This window comes from Notamacropus eugenii, chromosome 6 (assembly GCF_028372415.1).
Source record: "Notamacropus eugenii isolate mMacEug1 chromosome 6, mMacEug1.pri_v2, whole genome shotgun sequence".
Lineage (NCBI taxonomy): Eukaryota > Metazoa > Chordata > Mammalia > Diprotodontia > Macropodidae > Notamacropus > Notamacropus eugenii.
In genome coordinates, this window is record NC_092877.1 from 68,753,522 (window position 1) to 68,769,532 (window position 16,011).

Here is a 16,011-nt window from a genome sequence, read left to right on the forward strand (position 1 = left end):
TTGTAGAGAATTACTTGGGAGGAGACTCCTTCCAACAAAGCAGATTGGCCAACCGTTCTTCCACCTACAGTCCTAGGAGATGGCATGACAACCAATAGTCAACCTAACCTGCCATAGGCAGTACTTGAACCCAGGTTGCCTTGATCCAGAACTCTACCATACTCCCTGTTGGTGGAAGGAATGCAATTATCAAGTATGAGTTTCACTAGGCTAGACATTTAATCCATATAGATTCCCCCATACAACCTAGCTAAGTGATATTGAGAAAGTAATTCGTGACTATGAGTCTCAGTTTCCTCATATGTAAAGTACAGGGGGATGGAATGAAGGTGTGATGGATGATAGATTACCAGACTCTAACATACTGGGCATTATGTGTTTTTTCTCGTGATAGAGACAAGAATACCAGAGAAAGAGAGCATCAAAGAACCTAAATGAAATCATTCACTGAGTGTATAAGGTCCTGTGCTCGAGGTTGGGGTGGAGAGTGCAGGTCTAAATATGAATAAGAAATAGTCCTTGCTCTTAAAGAGTTTACATTCTATCAGGGAAAATAAGAGATGCAAAAGAACATAATACAGAACTCATTCTCTTTTCCCTTTAGCCTTCCATTTTTCCAAACTTCCCTGTTGTTGAGGGCACTGCCATCTTCCCAATTACCCAGACATGCAATCTAAGTTTTACCATCGACTCCTCACTCTCATTCATTCCACATATCTAATTTATTGCCAAATATTGTAATTTCTGCCTTCACAACATCTCTCATATATGTCACCTTCTCTCCACTTACATAGCCACCACCCTGGTTCAGGACTTCATTATCTCATTTGGACAATTGCTGTAACTTTCTTATTGGTCTCCCCACTCCAATCCATCCTCTACGTGATTGAATGAGTCACAGTGGGAATTATTTTTCTGGCATGGTTGGTACTAGATGTTTACAGAGGTCCCTTTTACCTCTAAAATCCAGTGATTCTGTGAAAGATTTCCACTAATAAAGACTGAAATAGCAATAAACAGATTTATCATTGGAGTACTCAGTCATCAAAGTGATTTTTCAAAAGCATAGGTCTGAACATGCCACAGTCTTTCTCAAGAAAACCCAGTGGCTCCCTATTACTTCTAGCTTCAGGTACAAAATCCTCTGTTTGTCATTGAAAGCCTTTCACAACCTGGCTTCTTCCTATGGTGCCAGCCTTCTTACACTACATTTCAGCTACACTTGCCTACTTCTTGTTTTTCACACAGGAAACTCCATCTCCTGATTCCATGCCTTTTTACTTGCTGTCACCCCAGGCAAAGAATGTTCTCCTTTATAGAGAATCTCTTAAGCCTCTCCTAACTCATTATCAACAAGCCAATGAATTCCTTTCCCTCTCCAAGGAGAAACTGTGAGTCATCTTTCATTTGCCATATCTTCCTTTCTGTCCTATGGTTTGGTTTATTACAAGAAAGTCACTTCTTTCAATGACATCAATTCATTGATCATTGGAAGAAAAGCACATATTTTGAATGCCAGTTAACGGCTCGTAGCAAGTACAACAACTGCACAGTTCTTAGCATTTTCTGCAGCCATTTCTTTATTCTATCACTGTGGATGCAGAACAGAAGAGGGTCTCAGAGGATTGAGAGCCACCTTTAATTATATAATTCTATGGATTGCCATGGATAAAGCACACACCAATTCCTGTCCCCACAGACAGTACAGGTAAGTCTCTATAATTTACAGAGTCTGTAACTGCAAAGGGACTAAAATTTTTTTCAGCTTGGAATAATCTGCTAGGATTTACACTTCATTGGCATAGATTTCAAGAATCCAGGATTACTTCTATGCCAGGATAAAGCATTGAAATAGGACTTGGTGTTAACTTGGTAAATTTTTAAAGTCACAACTTTTCATGGTTTTAATTATTCACCTGGTAAGATCTGATCCATTATGCAATCTCATAATGAATCCAATTAAAAAGAAACAGAAACTATTGCAATTCCCAAATGAAACATAACTAAAATATACATGTAGAAAGCAAAGATCAATACCTACTCTCAGGTTACTTCTGAGATTCACCGAGTGTTAAATTTGGAAGGAATCTTGCAAATCAGATGATATTAGAGATGAAGAAGATATAAATCTGAGGGGTTCTTCATCAGGTTAAATATAATTGAAAACCTAAAAAAATATGTTAACAAGCACTTTACAGAATATGCCTTTCATTAAAGGTGACAATATTTCCCTATTATCTCTACTAGTTAAAATTTAACATGGCAGCACCTCATTTAACTGGCATTTGGAAGGGACTGAGGTATTCTCCATTAAAAAAACCCCCACAACTTTCTAGCTCTTCTAGATACCTAAAATTTTAGATATCTAAACTTAAAAACAAACAAATCCCAAACTGGCTACTATACATAATTTTCCAAGTTAGATAACCAATGAGTAACAATAATATAGAAAAAAATAATATCAATAAGATGTTCAGTAATTTACAGGAGACTAAATCTGAGAAAGGATCCAACATGCAAACCTGTGGACTCAGATACTTACATTTAAGTGCACAAAGTATAAGTAACAAGCAAGGTGAACCTGATTCTAATGTGAGGAAGGAAATTGGATCCCATAGACATGACTGAGACCTGGGACTGGTGCATGGCTTTGAAAGGTGTAGTAAACATGATCATATCAATAGATGCTGAAAAAGCTTTTTTGACAAAGTATACCTGTTTCCATGAGAAACACCAGAAAGCACAAGAATAAATGGAACTTTCTTTAGTATAATAAAAAAAATTTATCCAAAACCAAGAGCAAACATTATATATAATGGAGAAAAATTAGAGACTTTTCCAATAAAAGCAGGGAAAAAGCAAGGATGTCCATTATAAACTTTACTGTTAAACATAAATGTTAGGAATGCGAGGTATAACAAAAAAGCAAAAGAGGTTGAGGGAATGAGAATAATAAGCAAGGAGACAACAAAATTATTGCTTTTTACAGAAGATATGGTTTACTTAGAAAATCCCAAAGAGTCAACCAAAATTAATGGAAACAATTCAGCAAAATTGCAAGATATAAAATAAGTGCACATAAACCAGAGACATTCCATTCAAAATAACAGCATGCATGACATATTTGGGAATTTATTTACTGGGACACTTATAAGAACCATGAGTCCAAACATAAAACACTGTGGAAAAAAAGTCAAATATTGCCATGAGTAGGTTGAGTCAATATAATAAAGCTAACACTATCTACATAATCTAATTTATTCAATGTTGTACCAATCAAACCTCCCACGGATTATTTTAAAGAGCTAGAAAAGAGAATAATTAAATTCATATAGAGGCATAAAAGGTCAAGAACTTAGAGGGAAATAATGAAATAAAATGGAAAGGAAGGAAAGAGGGCCACCAGTACTAGATCTTAAATTATCCTACAGAGCAGTAGTCATTAAAATGATTTGGTACTGGTTAAAAAAAGAGAGAGGTCAATTAGACTTGGTACACAACATACAGAAATAAAGGGTCATAGAGAGTAGCACAGTGTTCAATAAACATAAAAACTGCAGTTATTGGGGTAGACTATTTGTAAAAAAACTGCAGGGAAAACTGAACAGCAGTCTCACAGGAATTAGGGACAGATATGCACCTCACATCACAAGCCAAAATAAACTCCAAATAGATAAATGACTTAGATGTAAAAGGTAACAACATAAACAATTAGAACAAGAAAGAAATTACCTTTCTGATCTATGGATAGAGAGGAATTCATGACTACATAAAGGTTAGAGAAGATTATGGAAAATAAAATGCATTATTTTGATCATGTAAAATTTATTTTTTTTGTACAAATAAAATGAATCCAGTTACAATTAGAAAGGAAACGTAATTGGGGGAAAAAAATCTTTGCAGTGAGTTTCTTCTATGTATATATCCAAGACATGAGGAACTGATTCAAATTTATAGGACCAAGAGCTGTTTTCCAATAGATAAGTGATCAAAGGAAAAGAATAGGAAGTTTTCAAAGGAAGAAATACAAGCTATCGATAAATATAAGGAAATGCTCCCAATCACTAATATGGAATGCAAATTAGAGGAACACTGAGCTTCTGTCTCTCACTGGATTAGCAAAGGTAATAAAAAAGAAAAAATGATAAATTAGTTGGACTGAGGAAAAACAGGCATGTTAATGCACTGTTGATAGAACTTTGAATTAGTCTTGTCAAGCTGGAAAGTAATTTTGAGCCATATTCTAAAAATTCATATATCGTGCATATCCTTTGGCCCACAACTAGGCTTATACTTCAAAAGTATCAAAGTAAATGAAAAAGTGATTCCCATATGGCCCTTTTAGTAGTGGTGGAAGAAGCTGAAACTAAGGGCAGAGGGAGGGTGCGATCACTTGGGAATGGCTTAGTAAATGGATGTAATGGAATATTATTGCACTGTAAAAAAATGACAAAAGCGATGGATTCAGATCCTAGGAGACTTATATGAATTAATATAGAGTGAAAAGAACCAGGAAAGAAAGCTTTATAATAACATTGTAAAGACAAACAACTTTGAAACACTTAAGAACTCTGATCTATGCCATGACCAACCGTACTTGAAGGGGACCAATAACGATGAATGCTACCCACATATGGGCAGAGAGATAACCGACTAAGGATGCAGGATAAGACATTTTTGGGAAAGGCTAATGTGGGAGCTTGTTTTGAATGATATTTCACATCTGTTTCAAGAATTTTGCTTTATTTTTTCCAGAAGGTGATGCAGGAGATTAGAGAAATTAAATGCTTGTTAATTGGGAAAAAATTAAAATTTAAAAAGGTAATGATTAATGGTACGAGCTATTGCCATACTTTCCCAGTCACTTGAGTAAAGAAAAAAGAAAAAAAAAGTCTTTGGGGGCTCCTTCCTAAGGCTTCAGGCTAGCATACCAGAAGCATGACCAACATTGGAAAGCTTCTCAGCTAAATCAGCGCTGGCTCTTTCTGCTGTGTACTGACCATGTAAACCTTCTTTTGTTTAAAAATAAAACAAAGCAAAGCAAAACTCTACCTCTGATGGTTCTAACTTGGATGAATATCTTTCATTATGATGTTATAAGTTAGTTTCAATCTAGCTCAAGTAACATGATAGCACAACAGAAAGACGGGTTCTTTGGACCTGGCATTCTGCATAATCATTCTCCAGCTGATTTTTTTTCTTTTTGTGTAGATGGCTTTGGTAGTTGATTCCAATTCCTTTATTTTATTTTATAGATGATGAAAAAGAAGCCAATGACTTACCCAAAGCAATGTAGATAATAAGCAGCAGAGCTGGAATTTGAACTGAGACCCCTCACTCAAAATCCTGCAACCCTTTTATTAAGCCATGTTGCCAGGTTGAGAGAGATGTGGCAACATGGTAGGTTTATGAAGATGATCCACGGCTTTTAGAGGATAGCAAGTTGATGGCAGTAGACAAGAGTACTAGACCTGGAGTCAGAAAGATTTGAATTCAAATTCTGGCTCAGACACTTAACTGTTTGATCCTGGGCAAATTATTTAACCTCTGTCTCAATTTCCTTTTCTGTGAAGTGAGAATAATAGTAGCATTTACCTCTCCAGTGGCTATTGTAGGGATAAAATGAGATATTTGTAAGGTGCTTTGCAAACCTTAAACACTATATAAATACTATTATTAATAATGGCAGCATTGTGATATGATCCAAAATAAAAACTCAAGAATGCAGTGTTAGGTTGCATTAAGAGAACCAGAGGTCCCAGAATATGTGAGTTGATAGTGCCACTGACCTCTGCCTCCATCATACCTCATTTATTCTTTTTAGGCCATTTTACAGAAGTCTTTGACAGGCTAGAAAGTGTTCAGAAGAGGGTAATAGGAGAGCTGAAGGATAGTGAAGGGCCACAAGATAATATCACACAAACGTGAGCTGAAAGAACTAGGGACAACTAGTCCAAAGAAGATTTAGGAGGAACATGATCACCGTTGGCAAGCATCTGAAAAGTTGTCATAGAAGGGGGATGAAACTCTCAGTCTCAGGCAGAATTAGCGGTAACATGCAAGTTGCACATGGGAAGAGAGATGCTAATATAAAAGGGAAACTTCCTATTAGGTATCCATGAGTAGAATGGTCTGCTTTGGGAGGTAGTGGGTTCCTTCTCACTGGAATTCTGCAAGTGAAGGATGACCATTTGTTAGGAGGGTTATGTATGGAATTTTTGGTCTAGCATGGATTGAACTAGATGAGGTCTGAGGTCTCTTCCAACTAAGTTCCAAGACTTTGACCTCTCTTCTAAATTTGATAGCTTGTAGCACACAAAAACCTTTTTCTTTCCAGACAAATGAGCTTGACGTAAGTTTGATCTTGATCAGATAAATGAGGCCCAGCAGACAGCATCTATTTTCCCTACATCAAATAAATATTAAACAAAAGTAGCCAATGTCACTGAAACGTCAATGTACCTAGGAATCCCAAAGGAAGTTTTGTCTCTATTTCACGCATGCTAACACCTCTCTGTTGACTAGTTCTTTGGCTGACATGATTGCAGATTACTCAAGGATCAAAGTATGTCAAAGGTTTCACTGTGTATATATGTGCACACAAGAAAATTAATTGCCTTGTGCTGGCACATGCCCACATTTTGAAAGAAAAAAGCTTATGAACGTTTGATGTTTATACTTTAACTGAAAAAGTTAAAAGTTAATTTGTCATGTTTTATCCCTTAATAAGAGGTGTTTTCATACTGAATTATTACCTGAGCCTAACTCCCTGAAGTGAAATGCAAAACATTTTCATAAACCAAAAAAAAATTAATTTGAGAAGTCATTAAGTTCTTTATAACCAGTAACAGCCTATTAGGTAAATAGTTTACTCCTTTGAGATCCAAAGACTTCTGTTGTGAATTTATTAATTGTTCTTTCTTCCCTTAAAAAATCACAATATGTCTAAAGATTGACTTTTATTTATAACATAAGTTCTTTTCTGTGCTGGGGTCTAGATAAACCTGCCATTATAGAGGCAAAAAGGAAGCAGTTGAGTGAGGTTAGAAAGCCAGAAAACTTTCTAGGCATTGCTAAACATCTCTTGTCATAAGCATAGTACATTTTAAGGTGGCATGTTTCCAGAATTCTTCCATGAGAGGCCTATTTCATTGCCTCATTAAGGTGTGGAGATGTTCCTGAATTCTTGAAGGCTAAGCTAATAAAACACAATTCTGTCATATTCTGCTGAGCTAGAAAGGCCTTGAATATCGTCCCAGTGGCATTGTTTTTGCAGTCTAGGGATGACTCTAGGGTATGTTCATTACCAATGGGATGGTCCTGAGGTTAATTAATTTTTTGGTGTATTGCAACCCATGAAACAGCAAAAAAATAGAAAATAATCTTGTTTGGTTTTCTTTCCATTTCCACAATAGTGTTGGTGGAATGTAGAAAAGGAAGCAAAATGTTCTAAGAATTATCATTTTTAGACTGGCTAGAGGCAGATATTTAATTGTTGCTACTCTAAACATGAGACGGTGTAATGACCAGAGTTCAGGTTTTACTGGAAAACTGGAATCACATCAGTACTGGTGTTCTTAATGAAGTGAAAGCACAAGTCATAAGATGCATCTAAATGGAAGGATTTACCAATTCTTCCTGGACAAGCTCACAAAGAAGCTGGTCAAATGGGTTTCCTGGCATAAGTAAAGGTAATCAGAATCATTTCCTAGGACACTGCTTCCTCTAGACTTGCTGTGTTCATGTTGAAAGCGTAAGGGAGCACACCCTCATGAAGATAAGCGCATCTTATACAAAGACTTTGCACATGTAATGGAGTACACCAAAGAGAAAGTTCAAATGGAAGATGATGAATCTTCTCTGGATAGTAAGGTCTTCTAGATGCATGACTAAGGCATGTTACGATTTTGACTGCATCAGCACACTTGACAAGATTTACTGAAGTGGTCAACCTTTCACTTCACATTGAACCAAACCAAAATGGCTGAGAAGTGCCTAAACCACAACATGCAGTTTGAATGGGAAGTCTACTACTGAGTTACTTCATCTGCTTATCTTGCACAGGTGCCTCAGATACACAATGAACTGGGCCTAGAATTGAACAAGGAGTGAGTAGGTTAGATTGCATTTGGGAAACCATACGATGTTTTCAATAATTGTAAGACATAAAATTCCAACTTTTTAATACCGGTATTATCTTAGTGATGCTATATGGTTGTGAATCTTAGAATACTACAAAGAATCCAAATTGTTGGTAAACCAAAAGGCAGTGGAGCAACATGTTGGTGGGCTATGTAGCCTTCAACATCATCTTTTTCCTTCCTTAACATTTATGCAGTGATGTACTTTATATATGTCATAAAATTTAATTCTCACAACTCTGTGAAGGTGGTTGTAATATTATTCCCATTTTACAGATAAGAAACTTAGACTCAAAAGTTAAGTGACTTGCCCAGGTTCACAGAAATCAACCATGAATTAGAAAAGGAATTGGGCTGCTCATGGACTGAGAACCAGGGATAACAGACTTACAACCAATTGGTGCATTGATATCAACAAAATATTAAAAGAAAAGACCTAGAGGAAGGCCTCAATATGATCTTCTATGGGAAATTTCACAGAATTTCAGAGTTGGAAGACTATCTAGAACAGGGGTGAGGAGCTTATGGCTTCAAGGTCACATGTGGCCTTCTAGTCCAAGTTTTACAGAACAAATCTTTTTATTAAGGGGATCTGTTTGTGAAGTTTGAATTCAGTCAAAGGGCTGCACTTGAGGATCTAGAGGGCCAGGCTGCAGGTTCTCCATCCTTGATCTAGAACAACCCACACCTGAAAACAAGTAAAAATCTATTTCAAGAATACTTACACATCAAGGAAATTGAAGCAGTAAAGTATAATTTTCCAGAATGATAGAAAAAATTTTTACCTTTTACAAAAGGTAAAAATGAAATGTCTCAAAATTAATAAAACGTATAATACGCATGGTACATTAGCCACGCCTTCGTCTCCCCTCCATTCATAACGATAAAAGACAGGTAAGCAGAAAGCAAAGCATCTAATAACTTGAGAAGTCATGAAGTTTTTTATAACCAACACCAGCCTATTAGGTAAACAGTTTACTCCTTTGCGATCCAAAGACTTCTGTCATGAATACTTGAGTAATACTGATAGTAGCCTTAAATAAAACAGGTAGAGATTCTCTGTTAGGAGATAAAAGTCAATCTTCTTATTACCACTCACACTAAAGAAAATATGAAGTTAGCTTTTATTTTTTAAAACTGACAGCATTTTTACCATCTAAAAGTGAAAACTGTATTAGGCAACTAAATATTTTTAGCATTATAAAAATAAATTCAATCACCTTGTTTAAAAAGATTACAAAATTGAATTTATTGAGTTTCACACAAGATGCACTTATAAAATTGGTACTGAATGTCATTTTAACAGAAGAAATGAATATTATCCCAAAATCCCTATAGAAACTGCAAAGTAACTGAAAAAATTAAAAAATATGATATCACATTTATTCAATAATTCAAACTGAATTTTAAAGTATCATTCCTCTGCATGAACACAAAATGTATTCAAAACAAATACTGTTTTTTAATTAGGGTCATGGTTTTCCAATCCCACCCCTTATGTCCCCGAAATTATTTGCATTCACCTTATATAGGATTCTTGCTGTTTCTGTTAATGAAAAGGATGGAGGAAAGAATAATGGTAAAGTGGTACATTCTCATAAAAACCAATCAAAATTCTCTTTTCATTTTAATTACAACTTTCTTTTGGTTTCACAAAAGCAAGTCCACACAATCTTCTCTTTTCTATGAACAAGTCTTTCAATTTCTTTAATCAGCACAAATTATTCAGAATTAACTTTCACATTTCAAATGCACAAACCTAAGGTTTAAAGCTGTCTTCATTCAGCAAGAGACTAGTCTTTAACCAAAAATATACCTTATACATTTAATATAAACCTGAACTATACACATGGTGTTTGAAACTCAAAATTTAAAGAAAATAATTTAGTTGACATTAATGAAAGCTTTTTGATAGTTCTAAAAATAGAGGTTGTACCCTTTTTATAAAAATGCATGAAGCATTCTCTGAATAAAATAGAATGGGAACTAACTTGTCTCATGATGCATACCATAGACCAATAATTACGCCAAAATGGAATCTTGATCTCAAGCTCCACTCAAAGGACCTTCTGCCTCCTCTTCTCATACCTCACAGATGAACACAGAAAGTCTGCATCATATTTTAAAAACCCAAGCACTTCGTGACAATGTTGTTCAAACCAGCTTGGGACGTTTTATTTTAAAACTGCCATTAAAAAAAACAACCTATCAATAAATGGGACATTTCAGAATTTTATACAACTCTATAGACATTTATCCCCCCAGTCAACCCAACATTAAATGCTTTCCCACCATAATGATTCCTACAGCACTTAAATAATAAAGTGAAACCAGGTATTATACCTTAAAGTTAACACTGCCCTGCTTTTGTATAAAAAGTGCCATTTTGTAACAAAATTTCTATTTGTCCCACTGCAACATGACAACTCACACCTTCTTGTGTTTTTCTTTACAGGAGAGTAAACTGAAAAATGATAAAAACGGATTTGCCCAGTTATGCAGACCCTTTTCTAAGTTGCTTGTTTTATAAACTGCCACTAATTTAGTTTTTAGATAAAATGCTACTATGCATCATGTCTCATTTAAGATAGTCTTTTATTCTGGTTAGTTCAGATACATCTTCAAGGATTATTCTGAGTGGTGATAACATTTATTGTGGCTTTTTATTTTATCAAAGTTCATTTCTCTTTAATGCTTTGGCAGATGAAGTAAAAGTTTCAAAACTGCTTATGAGACAGGACATTGGGAAGGGAGCTTCACGTTAAGGATTTCACAGCTTTCCAGGTAGATTTTTCTACTGAAGAAGCCGTGAGGCAACATTTTATGTTCTGGAAGCACAATCTGACAAAGTCAAAGGGATTCTGCTTTTGTTTCAGTCTATTGAAAAAAAAATAAACTGTCACACTGCCAAGCAGGGAGAGGTTTTCATAATCCATCACATTTTCCACATAGCAAGTTAGAGATCTCTGTTGTTACTTGATCTGATCAGCAATCAAACCAAGTTGTCTGTAGAAAGATACTAATATGTTTGCCATGAATAATTTAAGTTTTTAAATAAATATTAGGTGCCATGTCTGGCATTTGTCCATTCTGGTAGCACAGCATTTGCTGCCCCAAAGCTCAGTATCCTAAGCACACAGTCAAAGTCAAAGAATTTAGTCAATTCTGTTTCCACAAATTGTAAACCTGTCAATTTCCAGCAAATCTTTCTTTGATGATCTGTGTTTTAATTCAGAATTTTCTTGAGTAATGTCTTTCTCATCACCATCTGGTGTTGTCAGAAACTGATCAGAACTGCTGGTAATAAGTGATGGTGCTGTATTTTCCTTTTGATGTACGGGTTGGCTAATGATGGAAGCGGATAAGGTCTCTTCGGTAGAGAGCCCTATTGAAAAAGCAGAAACAATTTAATTAAAAAGAAAACACTTGTTCAGTTTATTATTCATTTAGTATACTAGTGCTGATGAAATCTATCCCTGAAATTTGATTTAGACTAAGCAAATGATAATATAATGTCTTAAACTGATTAAACTAGAGGCTTTGAAAATGAAATCATTTCCATATTCATTCCAGTAATGTCCCAGTAGGTATGAGCCCAGCCTTGGAGTGAGGAAGACCTGGGTTCAGATTCTGCTTCTGACACATGTTATGGGCAAGTCACTTAAGTTCAATGTTTCACACAAGTCTCTTGGAGTATAAGCTACATGCATGTTGTTGAAACAAAAGTGAAAGTAGTTTTCACACTGAAAGTTGAGTGACCATGAAATCATAGGCATGGAGCAAAAAACAAACAGAAAACAATAAACAAAAACAACCCAGTAAACCTAAGGATCTACTCTGTGCAAAGCACTCTGTATACACTCATCATTATTATATAGAATCTAACCTCCTGATCTCGGTATTGGAAAAAGTATAACTTCTCTAATAATGTTTTAAAATTAATTTCCTTTCATTAGTCATGAAAATAAATGCTAACTCCTAAATATAGGGCTTTGAAGAAATAGGAAATTGAGATTAAACAGTTTGAACATGCTATTTCTTCTTTCTATTCTCTTTAAATTTCTGCAGAAAGAAATAGAAGCAAATATGAAGGAAAGTGAAGTAAAAGTGCATAGGATTAATGCAGGTTTTGCATCTGAAGATACTTTTCACAAAAAGGTATACCTAGAAATATTTAAGACTTTGTGGACAAGATCTTATTACTAAAGATTTTAGAAATTAAGTTTATTAGTGGAAGATGATTTACTGAGAGACAGTACAGAACACTGGGATAGAGAAGTCAAGAAGACCTAGGTTCCAGCTCCACTTAGGACATATATTAGCTGCTTGATCATGGAAAAGCCACCTAATCTCCTGGTACTTTCAAGAGACTAGGACTCTGAGCTGCAGTTGCCATACATACTGTCTTGGTAGAGAGAGCCTTTTCACAGGCTAGTCTGCACCCTGAAGAACCGACAAGTGTGGGGTCCTCTCCCTAGCAAAGGATTTCTCATACCCTTCTAATTTAAAAAGAAAGTTCAAATGACTTAGACAATTTCTCATTACTTAAATAATCACGCGTCCTCTTTTCCTGAGGCCGTCTGTTCTGAGTTCTGCTCAATCCCATTTTTCAAAATCTGTCTCATTTTTTTCTTTCCCTTCCTATAGTAAGTTTCTGAGATTGGTGGGGTCTTCTTTCTTGCTAATGCTCACCAGTCTACCAATGCCCTTGATCTCATCATCTGTTGTCTCGTCTGGGACCTTAGATCCCTCACATCTTCAAACAGCCTCCTCACTACTGGCTCCTTCCTCTTGCTCTCATGTTACCTCTATCTCAAATAAACAGTCCTTCGCTCCTTTTATCTGTCTTAAACTATCAACTTATTTTTCTCTTCCTCATTCGCTGCTAAAGTTCTAGTAACAATTCTTTTTACTTAATGCCTCCCCTTCCTCACCATTTATTTACTCTTCAACTTTCTGCATTCTAGTTTTTATTGAACCTAATATACAGAAACTATTTTCTCCAAGGTCAACAATGATCTAGCTAACTATCAAATCCAATGTGAATGCATCAATTCTGATTCCTACTGACCTTTGTGTAGTATCTGAAAGTGCTGACTGCTCCCTCCTACTATTTTCTCCTGCCTCAGCTTCCATGATATTTTTTCCCCTAGTCTCTTACCTGGCTGGTGTTTCTTAATCTCTTACAGATTCCTCTAACATGGTAAAAGGACAGGCATCTCCCACCATCCAGCCCTTTGTTGTTTTAAAGCCTCTTACACTCCTTCTTCTGAAAGCTCATACTGGAATTATTACTTTTTATACAGATGACTCCTAAATCTCTCTGGTAGCACTAACCCTGTTCTCTGAGCTCTAGTGCCACATTTCCAACGGTCTATGGAATGTGTCCATCTCAACATGCCCCAGATCCACCTGCCAGTATCTTCCCTCTAAACCGGTTCCTTCTTCTAACATCACTACTCGGTTGCTGTCACCACTATTATGCTTCATGAAGCTCAAAACTTTAATGCCTTTTTCTCTTCCTTCTCCCTTACCCCTGACATACTCTTTTGTGAAGTTCTGTCAATTAGAAATCTGAAGAATCTCTAGCATTCGTCCTCTCCTTTCCATACTAGCATCTGTCAGCTCCCACTGTCACCACCCTAACATGCCCTCATGTGCCTCCTGCACTGGGCTGCTGTGAGAGTCTTCTTCCTGCTCTCCACATCTTTGATACTTTTCTCTCTCCAACAAATCACAACACTGCCAAAGCTGTCTTCCTAATGGGCAGTTCCAGTCATATCATTCCCCTGTTCAAAAATCTTTAGTGGCTCATCATTGCTTACTGAATAAAATACAAACTCCTTAGCTTGGCAATCAGCGCATGATCATCCATTTCTAGCCTTTTCCCAAGGTACTCATCAAAGTCTTCTCTAAGCTGCTGCCAACCACATCTACCTTTCCTGATCTGGTCCTGACCTTTTGTACTTCACTGAATTTATGCCTTCTGTGCCTCATATTTAGAATATGACTTCCTCCTTCAGAACTCAGTTTAGAGGTCACCTCCTCCATGAAGCCTTCTCTCGATGCTCCTCTATTCCCTCCTTGAGGGATCCTCTCCCTAAATGCTCTATTTGGCCTTCATCATGTGACTGACACAAAGTGGGCACTTGATACATGCTAGTTGATTATTATGAATTACTTCTTGCAGTCTAACGTGCATTAATGTTATTTGTAGGCCTATCTCATCCCTCTTACGCTAGATTAAAGCAGTATTGTGTCTTAACTCTGAAAGCACAGTACCGTGCACAAAGAAGGCCCTTAATTTCTTCCAAACAGAACTCACAGTAGCTCTACATCCGCCCTCTAGTTAATATTGCAGACACACGCTTCGTGCGGTGCGGTTTCTGATTAAATTCTCCACTTCAGCCTTTTCAGTCAATGTCAAACCTATGAGTATTTATTGATAGTTTATGGAAGGTAAGATGTTTTTCATCTGAAAACTCCTGTAAAAGTCATGTGAATTCCTCGTGTGTGTGCCCCACAGTATATGTTACTATGGAGCAGTGACACTATTTTCACCTTGCAAAAGCAAATGAAATTAAGAGCAGAGCAAATCCTTCACAAATGGAACTGGAATTTAATTGCATGTGTTATGCATATAAGGCAAAGTTACTAACTGCTAACGGCCAGATGATTATACTGTAACCTGATTTATATTACAAAGGAGAAGAGCAGACATAGCAAAAACCCCGTACCTTGGGCAGGTTTATATTTGTTGTGTGATTTACTAGACATTGTGCCTGGTGTGCCGGTTGGAGGAGGATTAAACAACTTTTCTTCCATTTTGGCTTCTTTGACATACTGGCATGACTTTCCCAACAGCACAATACTATTAAGGACTTTGAGCGATATCAACCTAAAACCAGAAAGGAATTGTTTTAATTTCTTAACAATTCTTCCAATACTTAATATAGTAGAAAGCTACAATATATTAAAATTTATGATAACCAGTGAAATTCCACAGACAATATCTACATGCCACATTTGTACAATGACATAGTTTTTTCTAAAAAGGTAAGGAAAGCAGGGCAGAAGATACTAAAGGAACCAGACAGTGATGAAACAGCTAGCTTGAGCCGTTCCTCACTGTACATCGTGCACAAATCACTAGGCACTGCAAGGGGACGTAAAAGATGAAAGCTACGGCATCATATGGTGTTAGTGCTGGCATGGGTAGGGACTAGTCTAATCTTTTTCTATTACAGCTAAGGATACGGAGATCCTGAAGTCAGCTGTTTAAGCTTAGATTCATTTTCCCTTCTTCCAACTGCTAAGAAATCACAGTGTCTCTCTTAGGAGCATCTCCCTTTAGATTTAAAATGGTTTCGACTGGAAACAAAGGGCATATGGTTCCTTACGAAAAGACAACTGCTTTATGAACTATACTAAAGAGAAAAATGTTGAAAACTCCTGTTAAAGTGTTGATTAGAGGAGCAGGCTGCTGATGTGGCCATACCAAAATTCTTTTTTTAAATGAGACTCTCCATTATAGTTTGGACATATTTGACCTCATTGATACCTTTATGCCCAAAGAAAATACCACAGTGATTAGCTAGTCATTCAAGTATAAAAATAATTATAACAAAATAGTGTAAAAAGAACATGGGGCAAACTAGGAAAAATTATTATGAGAGGCCTGAAAATCTGTGGCAGAAAAGAGGGTCTTATGCAAAAATTTTCTAAACTAGTAAACAAAGAAGTTGACGGGCTTTAGATCAATTCAAATTTCAATTTGAATATTCACACAGTCAATTCAAATATTCATGCAAAAATGAGAAATGAGTCCATAACACAAAAGGATACATACAATTTAATATTATGTTAAATA

The 16,011-nt window shown here is 36.2% G+C and overlaps 1 protein-coding gene across 1 annotated transcript in view; it reads right to left on the reverse strand.

Annotated features, from left to right (window-relative positions):
• Positions 1–9,362: 9,362 nt before the first annotated feature.
• The window catches only part of TAPT1 (transmembrane anterior posterior transformation 1), an 87,118-nt gene continuing 80,469 nt past the window's right edge, over positions 9,363–16,011 (reverse strand). Inside the window, exons 14-15 of the mRNA XM_072620320.1 lie at positions 14,879–15,039; positions 9,363–11,526 (exon numbers count right to left, since the gene is read on the reverse strand). Of these exons, the coding sequence (XP_072476421.1) occupies positions 11,297–11,526; positions 14,879–15,039 (391 nt within the window). The 3' untranslated portion in view covers positions 9,363–11,296. The remainder of the gene's footprint in view (positions 11,527–14,878; positions 15,040–16,011) is intronic.